At 39.4% G+C, this 12,522-nt stretch overlaps 1 protein-coding gene and 1 pseudogene across 2 annotated transcripts in view; one reads left to right on the top strand and one right to left on the bottom strand.

Moving 5' to 3' along the window:
* BABAM2 (BRISC and BRCA1 A complex member 2) overlaps window positions 1-12,522 on the bottom strand; it is a 584,671-nt gene that overhangs the window by 475,332 nt on the left and 96,817 nt on the right. For both annotated transcript variants that reach the window (XM_043984330.1, XM_043984329.1), the window contains exon 2: window positions 10,303-10,456. In XM_043984330.1, the coding sequence (XP_043840265.1) occupies window positions 10,303-10,430 (128 nt within the window). In that variant the 5' untranslated portion in view covers window positions 10,431-10,456. The remainder of the gene's footprint in view (window positions 1-10,302; window positions 10,457-12,522) is intronic.
* Window positions 513-860, top strand: LOC122741172 (annotated as a pseudogene).

Here is a 12,522-nt window from a genome sequence, read left to right as displayed (position 1 = left end):
CAAAGTAGATACTACCAATTAAGAACAAATCATAGATTAAAGACAAGAAAGGACATCAGTTACTATATTTTCAAGTTAGGGAAATTAATATTTGTTTGAAAGCAGAGGAATCAGGGAACGGGAGTAATTTAAAATGATAGGCAACACAGAAAAGAGCTATGAAAATAAATGACCATTGGACTCAGAACTAGGAAAGACCTAAATCCAAATATAACACTGCCTAGTTGCATGAAAATGGACTAATCACATAAATCTTCTGACACCTGTAGTACTTTTGTCAAGAGTTAGAATCAAACGAAATAAGGTTTACAAACCTTAAAGCTATTATTATTAAAACATTGCATAACTAAATGACTTTTATTTTTGTTTCTCCTGTCCACTCTTTGAAAGAAGTGCAAATAAGCAGTAAAATTATTGTGCTGTAAGAAATTATGAAGGGCCCTTTCTCACTTCCCATCTATCTTGGTGGCAGGTCTCTGGCTGAGGGTCCCCCCAGAACCGCAGGCAGCAAGATGGTAGCTGAAAAGATGACGAAAAAGCCACTGGAGTCCATCAACTCGAGGCTCCTGCGGGTGATGAAAAGCACCCAATAGGTGCTAGGCTACAAACAGACCCTGAAAATGATCAGACAAGGCAAAGCCAAATTGGTCATCTTAGCCAACAACTGCCCAGCCTTGAGGAAATCAGAGAATGAATATTACGCTATGTTGGCCGAAACTGGCGTACCTCACTACAGTGGCAACAACATTGAATTGGGTACAGCATGTGGGAAGTACTACAGAGTTTGTACACTGGTTATCATTGATCCAGGTGATTCTGATATCATTAGAAGCATGCCAGAACAGACTAGTGAAAAGTAAGCTGTGCAAAAGTATTCTTTAATAAACTGGCCAAAGTTTGTTTTAAAGAGAAAGGCGGGGGGGGGGGGGGGGGGGAGGAAGGAAGGGAGGGAGGGAGGGAGGGGGGGGGAAGGGAGGGGGGGGAAGGGAGGGAGGGAGGGAGGGAGGGAGGAAGGAAGGGAGGAAGGAAGGAAGGAAGGAAGGAAGGAAGGAAGGAAGGAAGGAAGGAAGGAGGAAGGAAGGAAGGAAGGAAGGAAGGAAGGAAGAAAGAAAGGAAGAAAGAAAGGAAGAAAGAAAGAAAGAAAGAAAGAAAGAAAGAAAGAAAGAAAGAAAGAAAGAAAGAAAGAAAGAAAGAAAGAAAGAAAGAAAGAAAGAAAGAAAGAAAGAAAGAAAGAAAGAAATTATGAAGGAGATAGTTTCAGAAAAACCTGTGAAGATTTATAGGAAATGATGCTAATGCTAAGTGACGTAAACAGAACCACAAGTACAAGGTACATAGTAACAGCAATATTGTAGATAATCAACTATAAAAGATTAAGCTACTCTGATCAATACAATAATCCATTACAACTCTAAAAGATTCACGATGAAAAATGCTATCTATCTCCAGAGAGAAAACTGATGGACTCAGACTGCAGAATGAAGCATGGTTTTTTCCCCTTACTTTTCTTGCATTTTTCCACCAGAACATGGCTAATGTGGAAATATGTTTGCATGACTTCCTATGTAAAATGAGTATCATATTTCTTGCCATCTTGATGGGTAAGGGAGGCAATGAAGGGAGGGAAAAGATTTGGAAATGAAAACAAAAATATTTTACAAAAAGAAAAAGCTGGGGCAGCTAGGTGGCACAGTGGATAAAGCACCGGCCCTGGATTCAGGAGAATCTGAGTTCAAATCTGATCTCAAACACTTGATGCTTACTAGCTGTGTGATCCTGGGCAAGTCATCTAACTCTCATTGCCCGTGCCCCCAAAACAAAAAACAAAAAACAAAAAGAAAAGAAAAGCTGAAAAAAAAAGCAGGGAAATTTAAAAACCCTAAATCCTTAGGAGTTGTCTTCTATCTGAAGTAACCTGCTACCTCTCCCCTCATAACATGAGATGGAAAAAATTTAGCCTGCCAGCTAAAGACAGTCATTTGTCCAAAACATTAGCCATAAAAGCCTTCAAGACTCTTTGCACATTCATGTTTTAAGTGGCTGTATCTAACCAGCAATCAATAGGAACAATGGAACAAAGTATCTGAATTAGGAATCTATTTTTAACTCAGTAATGAAATACAGAACATGGGTAGAAAATTCAACAGGTAGTTGTGGGAGGGTGAGATGCCACAGCAGATGCCCTAGACAGAGAAGTCTGCCATTTGCCAGTAGGGTTGAGTCACCAGGACATGTTAAAAAGAGCTTATTAAGGCTTAGCTACAACAGGTTGTAGACAGACCTCTGCTCTTCTCCCACTATTAAAAAGTTATATATTTCCAGGCATAATTCCAAAATGCTGAAGAGACATTTTAGATATCTTCCAGATTATAAGTATCACTTATAATGGCAAAGTACGGCATCTTGCAGATGGCACTATACTTGTAATCAGAATAACCCAGAGCAAAGATGCTACTACACATTCTGTATGCTCTTGGCACAGCTCCCTGAAATGCAGAAATCATCACTATTAAATCCCAGCATACACTCCACCTAGAGGTGTAAAACAAGTAAATTGTCATGACTGAACTGCCAAAATTATAACACATTTTGAAACTAAGTGAAATCTATTACAGTGAACTTAAGAGGGTGCTTCTTTAACTCACCATGATGAAACTTCACAGGTGCTGTATCATTCATCAAAAAACTTTGTGAAAGCAGATTTACGTAAGGCTGAATTTAAGCAGATTAACACTATCTTAAACAAAAATACCCCAGTCAAAAGTCAAAATTATCCAGGCCCCAAAACCAAGAAAGCACCTTCAAATAAGCTTCCAATTTTCTACCTCATATCATGAGAAGAAAGACATATGAATGGACCTCATGCCAGTTTCTATTTGATATGAATATAGAGCAAAGATACTTAGACCTTGGCTCTTGAATATCATGTGGCTCTTTTATCTGAGGTTCTTCAAAACCTCTAATTTCTGTATTAAAATCTATTACAAGGGGGCAGCTAGGTGGCGCAGTGGATAGAGCACCGGCCCTGGAGTCAGGAGTACCTGAGTTCAAATCCGGCCTCAGACACTTAACACATACTAGCTGTGTGACCCTGGGCAAGTCACTTAACCCCAATTGCCTCACTAAAAAAAAAAAAAAATCTATTACAAGGTGTGACTCTTATGTCATGATTAATCTAGCAGGACCAATTGCCAGTTAGGCATTTTAAACTGGATGTCCTGGAGATACCTCAAATTTAACAGGTCTAAAATAGAACGCTTTTTCTTTCCCTGCAAATCTACCCCTCTTCCAAACGTGTATAATTCTATTGAAGATACCATTCTTTCAGTCTCCAGATTTATAACTTTGGCATTTTCTTTAACTCCTCACTCTACCCCACCCAATATATCCAGATAAATCAGTCATTAAATCTGTTTCCCACCTTCACAACATCTTTCTCATTTGATCCCTTCTCTCTACTCCCACAGCAAGCACCTTAGTTCAGGCCCCATCACCTCTAAATTAGATTATTGTAACAGCCTTGTAATTAGTTTCCTTGTCTCAACTTTCTCTCTACTTCAGTCCATTATCCATATAACTATCAATCTGACTTCCCTAAAGCATATCTCTGATCATGTCACTCCTCTATTCAGTTAACTCCAGCAGCATTTTATTGCTTCTAGAATCAAATATAAATTCCTCTGTTTAGTTTTTAAAACCCTTCCTTCACAACTTTTTTCCAACCTAGCTTTCTATTAGTATACATTATTTCTCCTCTCAAATTCTGGTCCAGCCAAAGTGGCCTATTCTTTGTTCCTCACACATGACACTCCATATACCTTCTCTTGCCTTTGTAATGGCTCTCTCCCCAAGCCACCCCACAGCAAGCCCAAAACACACTCCTCATTCTTATCAACTTATGGAATCCCTTTCTTTAAGACACTGCTCAATTACCACCTTCTGCAAGAAGATTTTCTTGATGCCCTCAATTGCTAGTGCCCCCTCTCTCAAATTAGTGTGTACTTAACTACTTTGTATTTATTTGTACTTATTCACTGTATTAATACTGTGTGTACAGACACACACATACTCTCTCTCTTCTTGTCTCCCCCATTAGAATGTAAGCTCCTTACGAGAGCAATTATTTCATTCACTGTATTAGTATACCAAATGCCTAGAACAGTGACTTGCAGAGTAGGCATTTAATAGTCAGTCAACAAACATTTATAAAGCACTTACTATGTGCAAGGCACTTTATCAAGCATGTATTAAGGGATACTAAGGTATTAGTAATACAGGGGTACTAAGAAAGGCAAAATATAGTCCCAGGAACTCACAATCTAATAGGGGAGACAGCAGGAAACTACGTACAAATAAGCTATATACAGGAAAAACAGGAAATAATCAACAAAGGGAAGGAATTAGAATTTTGGGAAAGGCTTCTTATAAGAAGGCATAATTTTAGGCAGGACTTAAAGAACGCCAGGGACACCAGTAGACAGAAATGAGAGAAGAGAGAATTCTAAAAATATGGGGCAGATAGTAAATATATCTGGAGTTGGGAGATGGAGTATCTAGTTAAAGAAACAGCAAAGGAACTAGCTTCATTGGACAGAAGAGTATGTGGGGGGGAGAAGGGTAAGTTGTAAGAAGCCTGAAAAGGTTGGGTGGTGGGGCTAGGTTATGAAGGGCTTTAAACACAAAACAGGGGGGTTTATATTTGATCCTGGAGGTGACAAGGAGAGCCAAGAGTTTATTGCGGGGGGGGGGGGGGGGGGGGGGGGGGGGGGGACACGGACATGGTCATACCTGAACTTTATGAAATATCACTTTGAGAAGATGGCAGAGGAAAGGCCGTGAGCTCCCAAACTCATGACACGATCACTCCAAAAAACATCCAAATAAGGCCATAGGAAAATGCCCGGAGCAGCAAAACTCACAGAAGAATGTGTTGAAATCATCTTCTAACCAAGAACAGCTTGGAAGGTCAGAAGGAGGGAGCTGCTGTGCTGATACAGGAGGCGGGCCCAACCCCACAGTCACCCTGACATAGATCCAGTCTCAGGAAGTCCTCACCAAAGAAGGAGACCCCCAGAGCCTCTGAATCAGCTGAAGCACCAGTGTCATCTGGAACTAAGCTCACAGTCTGGTGAGTGGGCTGAGCCCTGGGCAGGGGAGAGACTACAGGGGTCTATGCTGGTGGTAAGGCAGAACTTCGATTTTACACTCCTACTGAGAACCAGGAGGTAGGCTCGAGTAGCAATGGCCAAGGTGGGGGAGGGGCACAGGCTCATTGGAGCTAACAACCACAACACAGAAAGCTGGTTGATTAGCAAGTTGGTCTGGGGTCATCAAGGACCAGGAAACAGGCCCGGCGAGGGAAGGACCTGATTCTCCTTAAATCATACCACCTGGGACTTCTTAAGCTTGGGATACTGCAGCCTGGAAACAGTGCCCCACTTTAAGGACCTAAAAGTCTAGTAAAAGAAAGGCAAGATGAGCTGACAAAGAAAGGTGAGGTGAGGACCATAGAAAGTTTCTTCAGTAACAAAGAAGACCAAGGGGCACCCTCAGAGGAAAATGTCAACATTAGGGCCCCTATATCTAAAGCTTCCAAGAAAAATACGAATTGTTCTCAGGCCATAGAGGTGCTCAAAAAGGACTTTGGAAAAAAAAAGGACTTTGAAGATAAAATTAGAGAGGTAGAGAAAAAAATGGAAAGATAAATGAGGGTGATGCAGGGAAGACATGAGAAAAAAGTCAACAGCTTGAAAAGTCAAATGAAAAAGGAGGTACAAAAGCTCTCTGATGAAAATAATTGCGTAAGAATTAGGATTGAACAAATGGAAGCCAGTGACTTTATGAGAAACCAAGACACAATAAAGCAAATCCAAATGAATAAAAAAATAGAGGGCAATGTGAAATATCTTCTGGGAAAAACTGCTGATGTGGAAAATAGGTCTGGGAGAGATCATTTGAAAATTATTGGTATACCTGAAAACCATGATCAAGGAAAGAGCTTAGACACCATCTTCCAAGATATTCTCAGGGAAAATTGCCCTGAAATTCTAGAAGAAGCTAAAATAGAAATTGAAAGAATCCACCGATCACCTCCAGAAAGAGATCCCAAAAAGAAAACTCCTAGGAATATTATAGCCAAATTCCAGAGCTCTCAAGTCAAGGAGAAAATATTGCAAGCTGCCAAAAAGAAAGAATTCAAGTACTGTGGAGCCCCAGTCAGGACAGCAGAAGATCTAGCAGCTTCTACATTAAAGGACTGGAGGGCATGGAATATGATATTCCAAAGGGCAAAGGAAATGGGATTACAACCAAGAATCACCTACCCAGCAAAACTCAGCATTATCTTTCAGTGGAAAAAATAGGACTTTAATGAAAAAGAAGACTTTCAGATATTTGTGATGAAAAGTCCTGAACTGAATGGCAAATTTGACTTTCAAATACAAGACCCTAGAGAACCATAAAAAAAATTTGGAGCTGGGGGACATACCTGGGGTCGTACAGTGGGCGACTGTCGTGTCTGAGGCCAGGTTTTGGCTGGGATCCCCCTGGGTCCAGGGGTGATTTGTCCACTGTGTCACTTAGCTAGGTGATGACATCTTTAGGGTTAAATTGAGGGGTGAAGGGAATTCACTGGGGGAGGGGGAAGGGCAGAAGTGAAATCCTACATGAAAGTAACAGGAAAAGGCTTATGGAGTGGGGAAAGAGATGGGAGAGGAGCAGGGCAGTATATGAATTTTACACTCATCAGAAAAGGTTCAAAGATCTTAAACTCATCAGAGCTGCCTCAAGGAGAAACTAACAGACACACCCAACTGGGTGGAGTAATCTATTTAATCTGGGCAGTAAATGAGCCTAACACTCATCAAAATTGGCTCAAAGACCTCAATCTCATCAGAATTGGCTCAAGGAGGGAATAATGTACACACTCAATTGGGTGGAGTAATCTCTCTAACTCTGAAGGAAAATAGGAGGGGAAGGGGGATAAAGAGAGAGGGGCAAAAGAAGGAAGGGCAGAGTGGGGGGAGGGGACAGACAGAAGCAAATCCCTTTTGAAGAGTGATAGGATGAAAGAAGATGGATAATAGAATAAATATCATGGGGAAGGGAGTAGGATGGAAGGGAAACAGTCAACAATAGTAATCATGAAAAAGAGAAAAGGGGGAAAAACTGTACAAAAAATATTTATAGCAACTCTTGGCAGAGGCTAAGAATTGAGAATCAAAGGAATGTCCATCAATTGAGGAATGATGGAAAAAGCTGTGTTATATGATTGTAGTGGAATGGACTTGTGCTACAGGAAATGACAAACAGGATGATCCCTGAAAAACCTTGAAAAACTAATGAACATCGATGTATAGTGAAGTGAGCAGAGCTGAGAGGACATTGTGCATAGTGACAGCAGTATTGTTCAATGAGTAATTATGAATGACTTAACTACTCTCAGCAGTGCAATGATCCAAAACAATCCCAAGGAACTAATGAAGAAGCTTACTATGCACCCCTATAGAAAGAACTGATAAAAAGAACACTTGTGGATTGTACATATATAACCTGATTGCGATCTTGTGGAGGGGGGAGGAAAGGGAAGGAGGGAGGGAGAAAAATTTGGAACACTAAATCTTATGAAAATGAATGTTGAAAACTACCCTTACAAGTAAATGGAAAATAAAATAAATGTTTGTTGCGAAAAATAAAGAAATATCACTTTGATAGGGGCAGCTAAGTAGCACAGTGGATAAAGCACCAGCCCTAGATTCAGGAGGACTTGAGTTCAAATCCAGCCTCAGACACTTGACATGTCTTTACTAGCTGTGTGACCCTGGGGAAGTCACTTAACCCTCATTGCCCCGCAAAAGAGAGAGAGAGAAAGAGAGAGAGAGATCACTTTGATGGCTTAGTGGAGGATGAACTGGAGAGGGGAGAGACTTGTGGTAGGCAGCCAACCAGCAGGCTATTGCTGAAGTCAAGGAGTGAGTAGAAAACAGTTCACACTGGGGTGATAACAATATCAAAGAAGAGGCAGCATATTCAAGATAAAGGTAAAATCAACAGACTTTGGCAAAAGATTGGATATAGAAGATGAGTGGGAGCGAGTAAGACATGAAAGATGGCACCTAAGTTTCAGACCTGAAGGACAGAGAGAATAGCAGTGGCCATAATAGTAACAGGGAAGTTTAGAAAGGGGAAGAACTTAGGGGAAAAGCTAAAGAGATTTATTTTAGACATGTTGAGTTTAAGATATCAGTTTGACAGTCAGTCATATCTAGATATGTGAAAGGTAGCTGGAGTTACAAGACTGGAGGTTTATAGAGAGGTTGGAGCAAGACAGGTAGATCTGAGAATCATCAGCAGAGAGATTATAGTTAAATCCATGGGAATTGAGATAATCAAGTGAAATATATAGTATAAATAACTGTTTAATGATTGATGTGTGTCTAAGAAACAATTTCACTATTTTATACTCACAGATTGTATAGTAGATTCTGCAGGACATACAACATTGTGAATAATGATTTCAAATATGAGCACTAAGGGAAAGAGAAATGTTCAGTCGGAGAATTGAGCATATTCAGAGACTAAGCTCTGTTCCTAACTCTGACACTGGCCTACTATGGAAATTTAAGCAAGCCAAAAGAAATTATTTCTAAAAGAATTTTTATGATTTGCTACACAGAAGATAGTATGATATCTAGGATTATTCTAGTAAAAGGTATTCCTATTCCCATTTTAGAGATGCAAAAACTAAAGCAAATATTAAATAATTGATCCAAAAATATTGCAGTTAAATAGCTGTAAAATAGAAACTAATGGTTCTCCTTTCTTATTTACCACTAAAGCTTCCTGTTTACATCTTGATCCAAAGCTGGAAATTTTGTCAGTTCAGGTAATAATAACAACAACAACAACTTGCATTAAGATTTTCCAAGTGCTTTGCAAATATTATCTTATTTGTGCCTAATAATAACCTTGGGAGGTAGGTATTATTATCATCCCTGTCTTACAGATGAGGAAACTCAGGCAAAAAATGGCCAACTGACTTGCCTAGAGTCACACAGCTAGACAATACATAAACACAGACAATACATAAACAAGCATGGCTGTATTCTGAGAAAACTTTATTTGAAAATGTAAAAATGAAAATGTAAAAATCACTCTTGGTTTGTGGACCATACAAAAACGAGCAGCAGACCAGGTATGGCTCACAGGTCAAATTTCACCAACCTCTGACCTAGTGGAAAGTGCACTAGATTTGACCTCAAGAGGTCCTGGGTTTAAATTCCTGCTCTCTACTTAACCTATTTGGCTCCAAAGGTTTGTCATGCCGGGGTGGGAGTGGGGATAAGCTCCCACTCTCTATAAAATGCTCCAATAGCATGCATCTCAAACAGCCTCTGACAACCAGTCACTTTTGGCAGGTGGGGCTTGTTAGCCTTGGCAGGCAACCCCCCTAGGGGAAGGAAACCCTGATTTTAAACCTCCACTGCCTTGCAGCTATACCCATATATGGGAAAGGCTTTGGGAGTTAACCCTGAGGAAAAATAAGGAGTCGGAGTCCCTTAGGCAGTTGGATGTTGGACATCACATCCCTCTGGCAACTCCTGCGGTGGCACTGGTGCCAAACTGTATTGGCTCTGCCTCTCCTTTGGATCCACCAATGTCATGGAGAGGGAAAACCTGATGCATGGGCAACAGCTTGTTTTCCATATTGATCTGCCCAGGCCAGCGCCCTGGAGAGGACACTACAGCTACAACACAGGATGCGGCAGTTACCGATTATAATACACTCAGGAGCTGCGGCTCCTATATGGGACTACGCAGCCACACTGTGGCCTGTGGCTCTTCAAGGGCTGATCCATGGTCTTCTGCGACTGCTGGAAGCCTACTACTAGTACTACTTAACCTATGTGACCTTCCCTGAGGTCACTGAGATAGTAAGCTCTTAAACTTTCTAAGTCACAGTTTCCTCTTCTACAGGTAAGACCAGATAACTTCCATCTGGGCTCTCCTCCAACACTAAATCTATGACCTTAGGAGAAAACCCACAAATTAATGAAAGCTACACTTAACGATCCCTGCCCCACTGCATGTGGCATAAAAATAAGTTTAAAAAAATGAAAATCTGACAACATTATAATCTAAAATACAAATGGAAGAATCTCAAAAGTTAGATATCAAAAACTACATAAAAGCTGAGTGCATCAACAAATGTTTATAACAGAATAACTGCCACATATATGTACCCTTAAGAAAAGTTATGAGAAGGGCTTCCCGACCCTAGGTTTAACTATTTCTGATACATACCCAGACTTCAGGTCAGTTATCCTCAAACAGTTTGTAGCATCCAGTCCTACTTTTCCATTTCTGACCACACTGGATATAAATGGAGAAAGCAATGGAGAAATTCTGTTCAAGGCTACTTCAGGGGACATTTTCGTTTGCCCTGCAACTTACCACTCTGAAAGGAAAAGAAATTTTGGTCAAGCACAGCAAACCTCACATTTTATATAGTTTTTGAAATCCATGCAAAAAACATTCAGTACATTTTCTAATGTTTGAGTATCATCTCACACAAAGGCAACACAAAAGGGATAATTTCAATATATTTGTTCATTGTCCATTTTTCTATTGCCATGGAAAACTTTACATACAAGAGTATGTAATTAATAATTGTTTTGTTTGATAAATAAGTATAGTAAGTATAACTGCCACTTTACTGATAAAGAAAACCAGGCTCCAAGAGATCAAAGGATTTGTACAATATCACACAGCTAGTGAGTAACATGGCTGTTGTTACCTAAACCTAGGTCTTCTGAGTCCAGGCATCATGCTCCTACTAATCCATATGGCTCCCTAATCAGCCAACATAAATATAAATAATATAAATAAATAATATAAAGATATTGGTGTGAAGATTGCCCACAGTTTTTATTTCACTACCTACCAATTTTGGATTTCTTGGCTATGAAATAGTTGCTTTTATTAATGAGTAAACACTTAAGAGCTCTACTATATAAAAACATTAATTGGCTCCATTCATTAAAAGCACTAAGTGATTACAATAAGCAAAGCTTTGTACTATGAGTTTACCTTCCAGTGAGGGGAATAAGTCATGTAAACAAATAAATGTAATATAAAGTGGAATGCAAAAGTACAGAAAATAACCAAGAATCAAGTATTGCCTTCTATGTGAAACTTTTCCTGATGTTCCTCAAGTCCCAAATGCCCTCCCTTCCAAACTTCCATGAGTACATAGACACACACACACACACACAAACACAAACACACATACAGCGCAAATATTTATTTATATGAATGTTATTTCCCCTGAATAGAATCCAAGCCTCTTGAGGGTAGGAACTGTCTCAGTTGTCTTTGTATCCTTAACACCTAGCACAGTCCCTGGCAAGAATTTAAAAAAAAAATGCTTACTAATTGAAAAATGACCTAATATATGTGAAAACACTGGAGGTCCAATAAATGTTCACTCTCTTGCTTTTATCTGTTACCTGTGAAAAGTCAAGAAAACATGAATCTACTCAGTCTTTATAAGCACACACTATTTTTTGTCTTCCTAGCCTCTCACAAGAACCTTCCAAGAGAAAACATTGGCAGCTCAGAACAGGCAACTCTACTGCTTCCCAAAGACAAGGAGGAATGACAGAAATCCGATTTTATTCTTCGTCCACTTGATGACTGGCTTTTATATTAGCATTTACTACTAAAAAATGTTCTACTCTACCTTCCAACTTACAGAGAGAGTTAAAGCTAAATGAGTTGTCAAAATTTAACCACTTTTTTTTTTTTAAGTAGAAGCACAAAAGCATTCCCTTGAATAAATCCAGCAAAGATCACTTCATGGAATTAGGTTATGAATGTCCTTTAACATGGACAACCATATTCCGTAAACAATGGACATTTAAAGTGAACGCATTTTTCTTAATACTTCAAAATAAGTAATAGCCCTAAATCACAAATCTAATTATTTCCAATAAGATACAAGACAGAAAGAATGAGATAAGGAATGTTTTATTTCTAACTTTTCATATTGGGCTTCAATTTAATTTGCAAAATGAGACTAAATAATCTCTAAGAAACTTTCCAACTTTAAATCCTAAAACCTATACAAAAGAGAATTCATTAAGGAAGTTTCATAGGTATTTCCCATAGTTAACACTTAAATAGCAGTACTGTGCTTTCATTTACCATGACAAACATAGTATTAGGAGAGATGCCAAAGTAAATTTTGCAAAAGAGAGGTGATCATAGCACTTGTGACAAAAAGTCAATCAATAAATGTATTATGTATTTACTAAGTGCCAGGCACTGGGCTATGCACTAGCAGAGATAGCAAGAAAGACTAATATACAGTCCATGTCCTCCAGGAGGACAATGAGTTCATAAGTGGGTTTGAGAAATTACAGCCCTCCCATTTAACTAGTTATATACAACCTTAGGTAAGATCCTTAACCTCTCTGAGACTCAGTTTCTTCATCTGCTAAATTGGGCCAATAATGCTTGGAC

Source organism: Dromiciops gliroides, chromosome 2 (genome assembly GCF_019393635.1).
Source record: "Dromiciops gliroides isolate mDroGli1 chromosome 2, mDroGli1.pri, whole genome shotgun sequence".
Lineage (NCBI taxonomy): Eukaryota > Metazoa > Chordata > Mammalia > Microbiotheria > Microbiotheriidae > Dromiciops > Dromiciops gliroides.
This window is presented reverse-complemented; position numbering and strand designations above follow the sequence as displayed.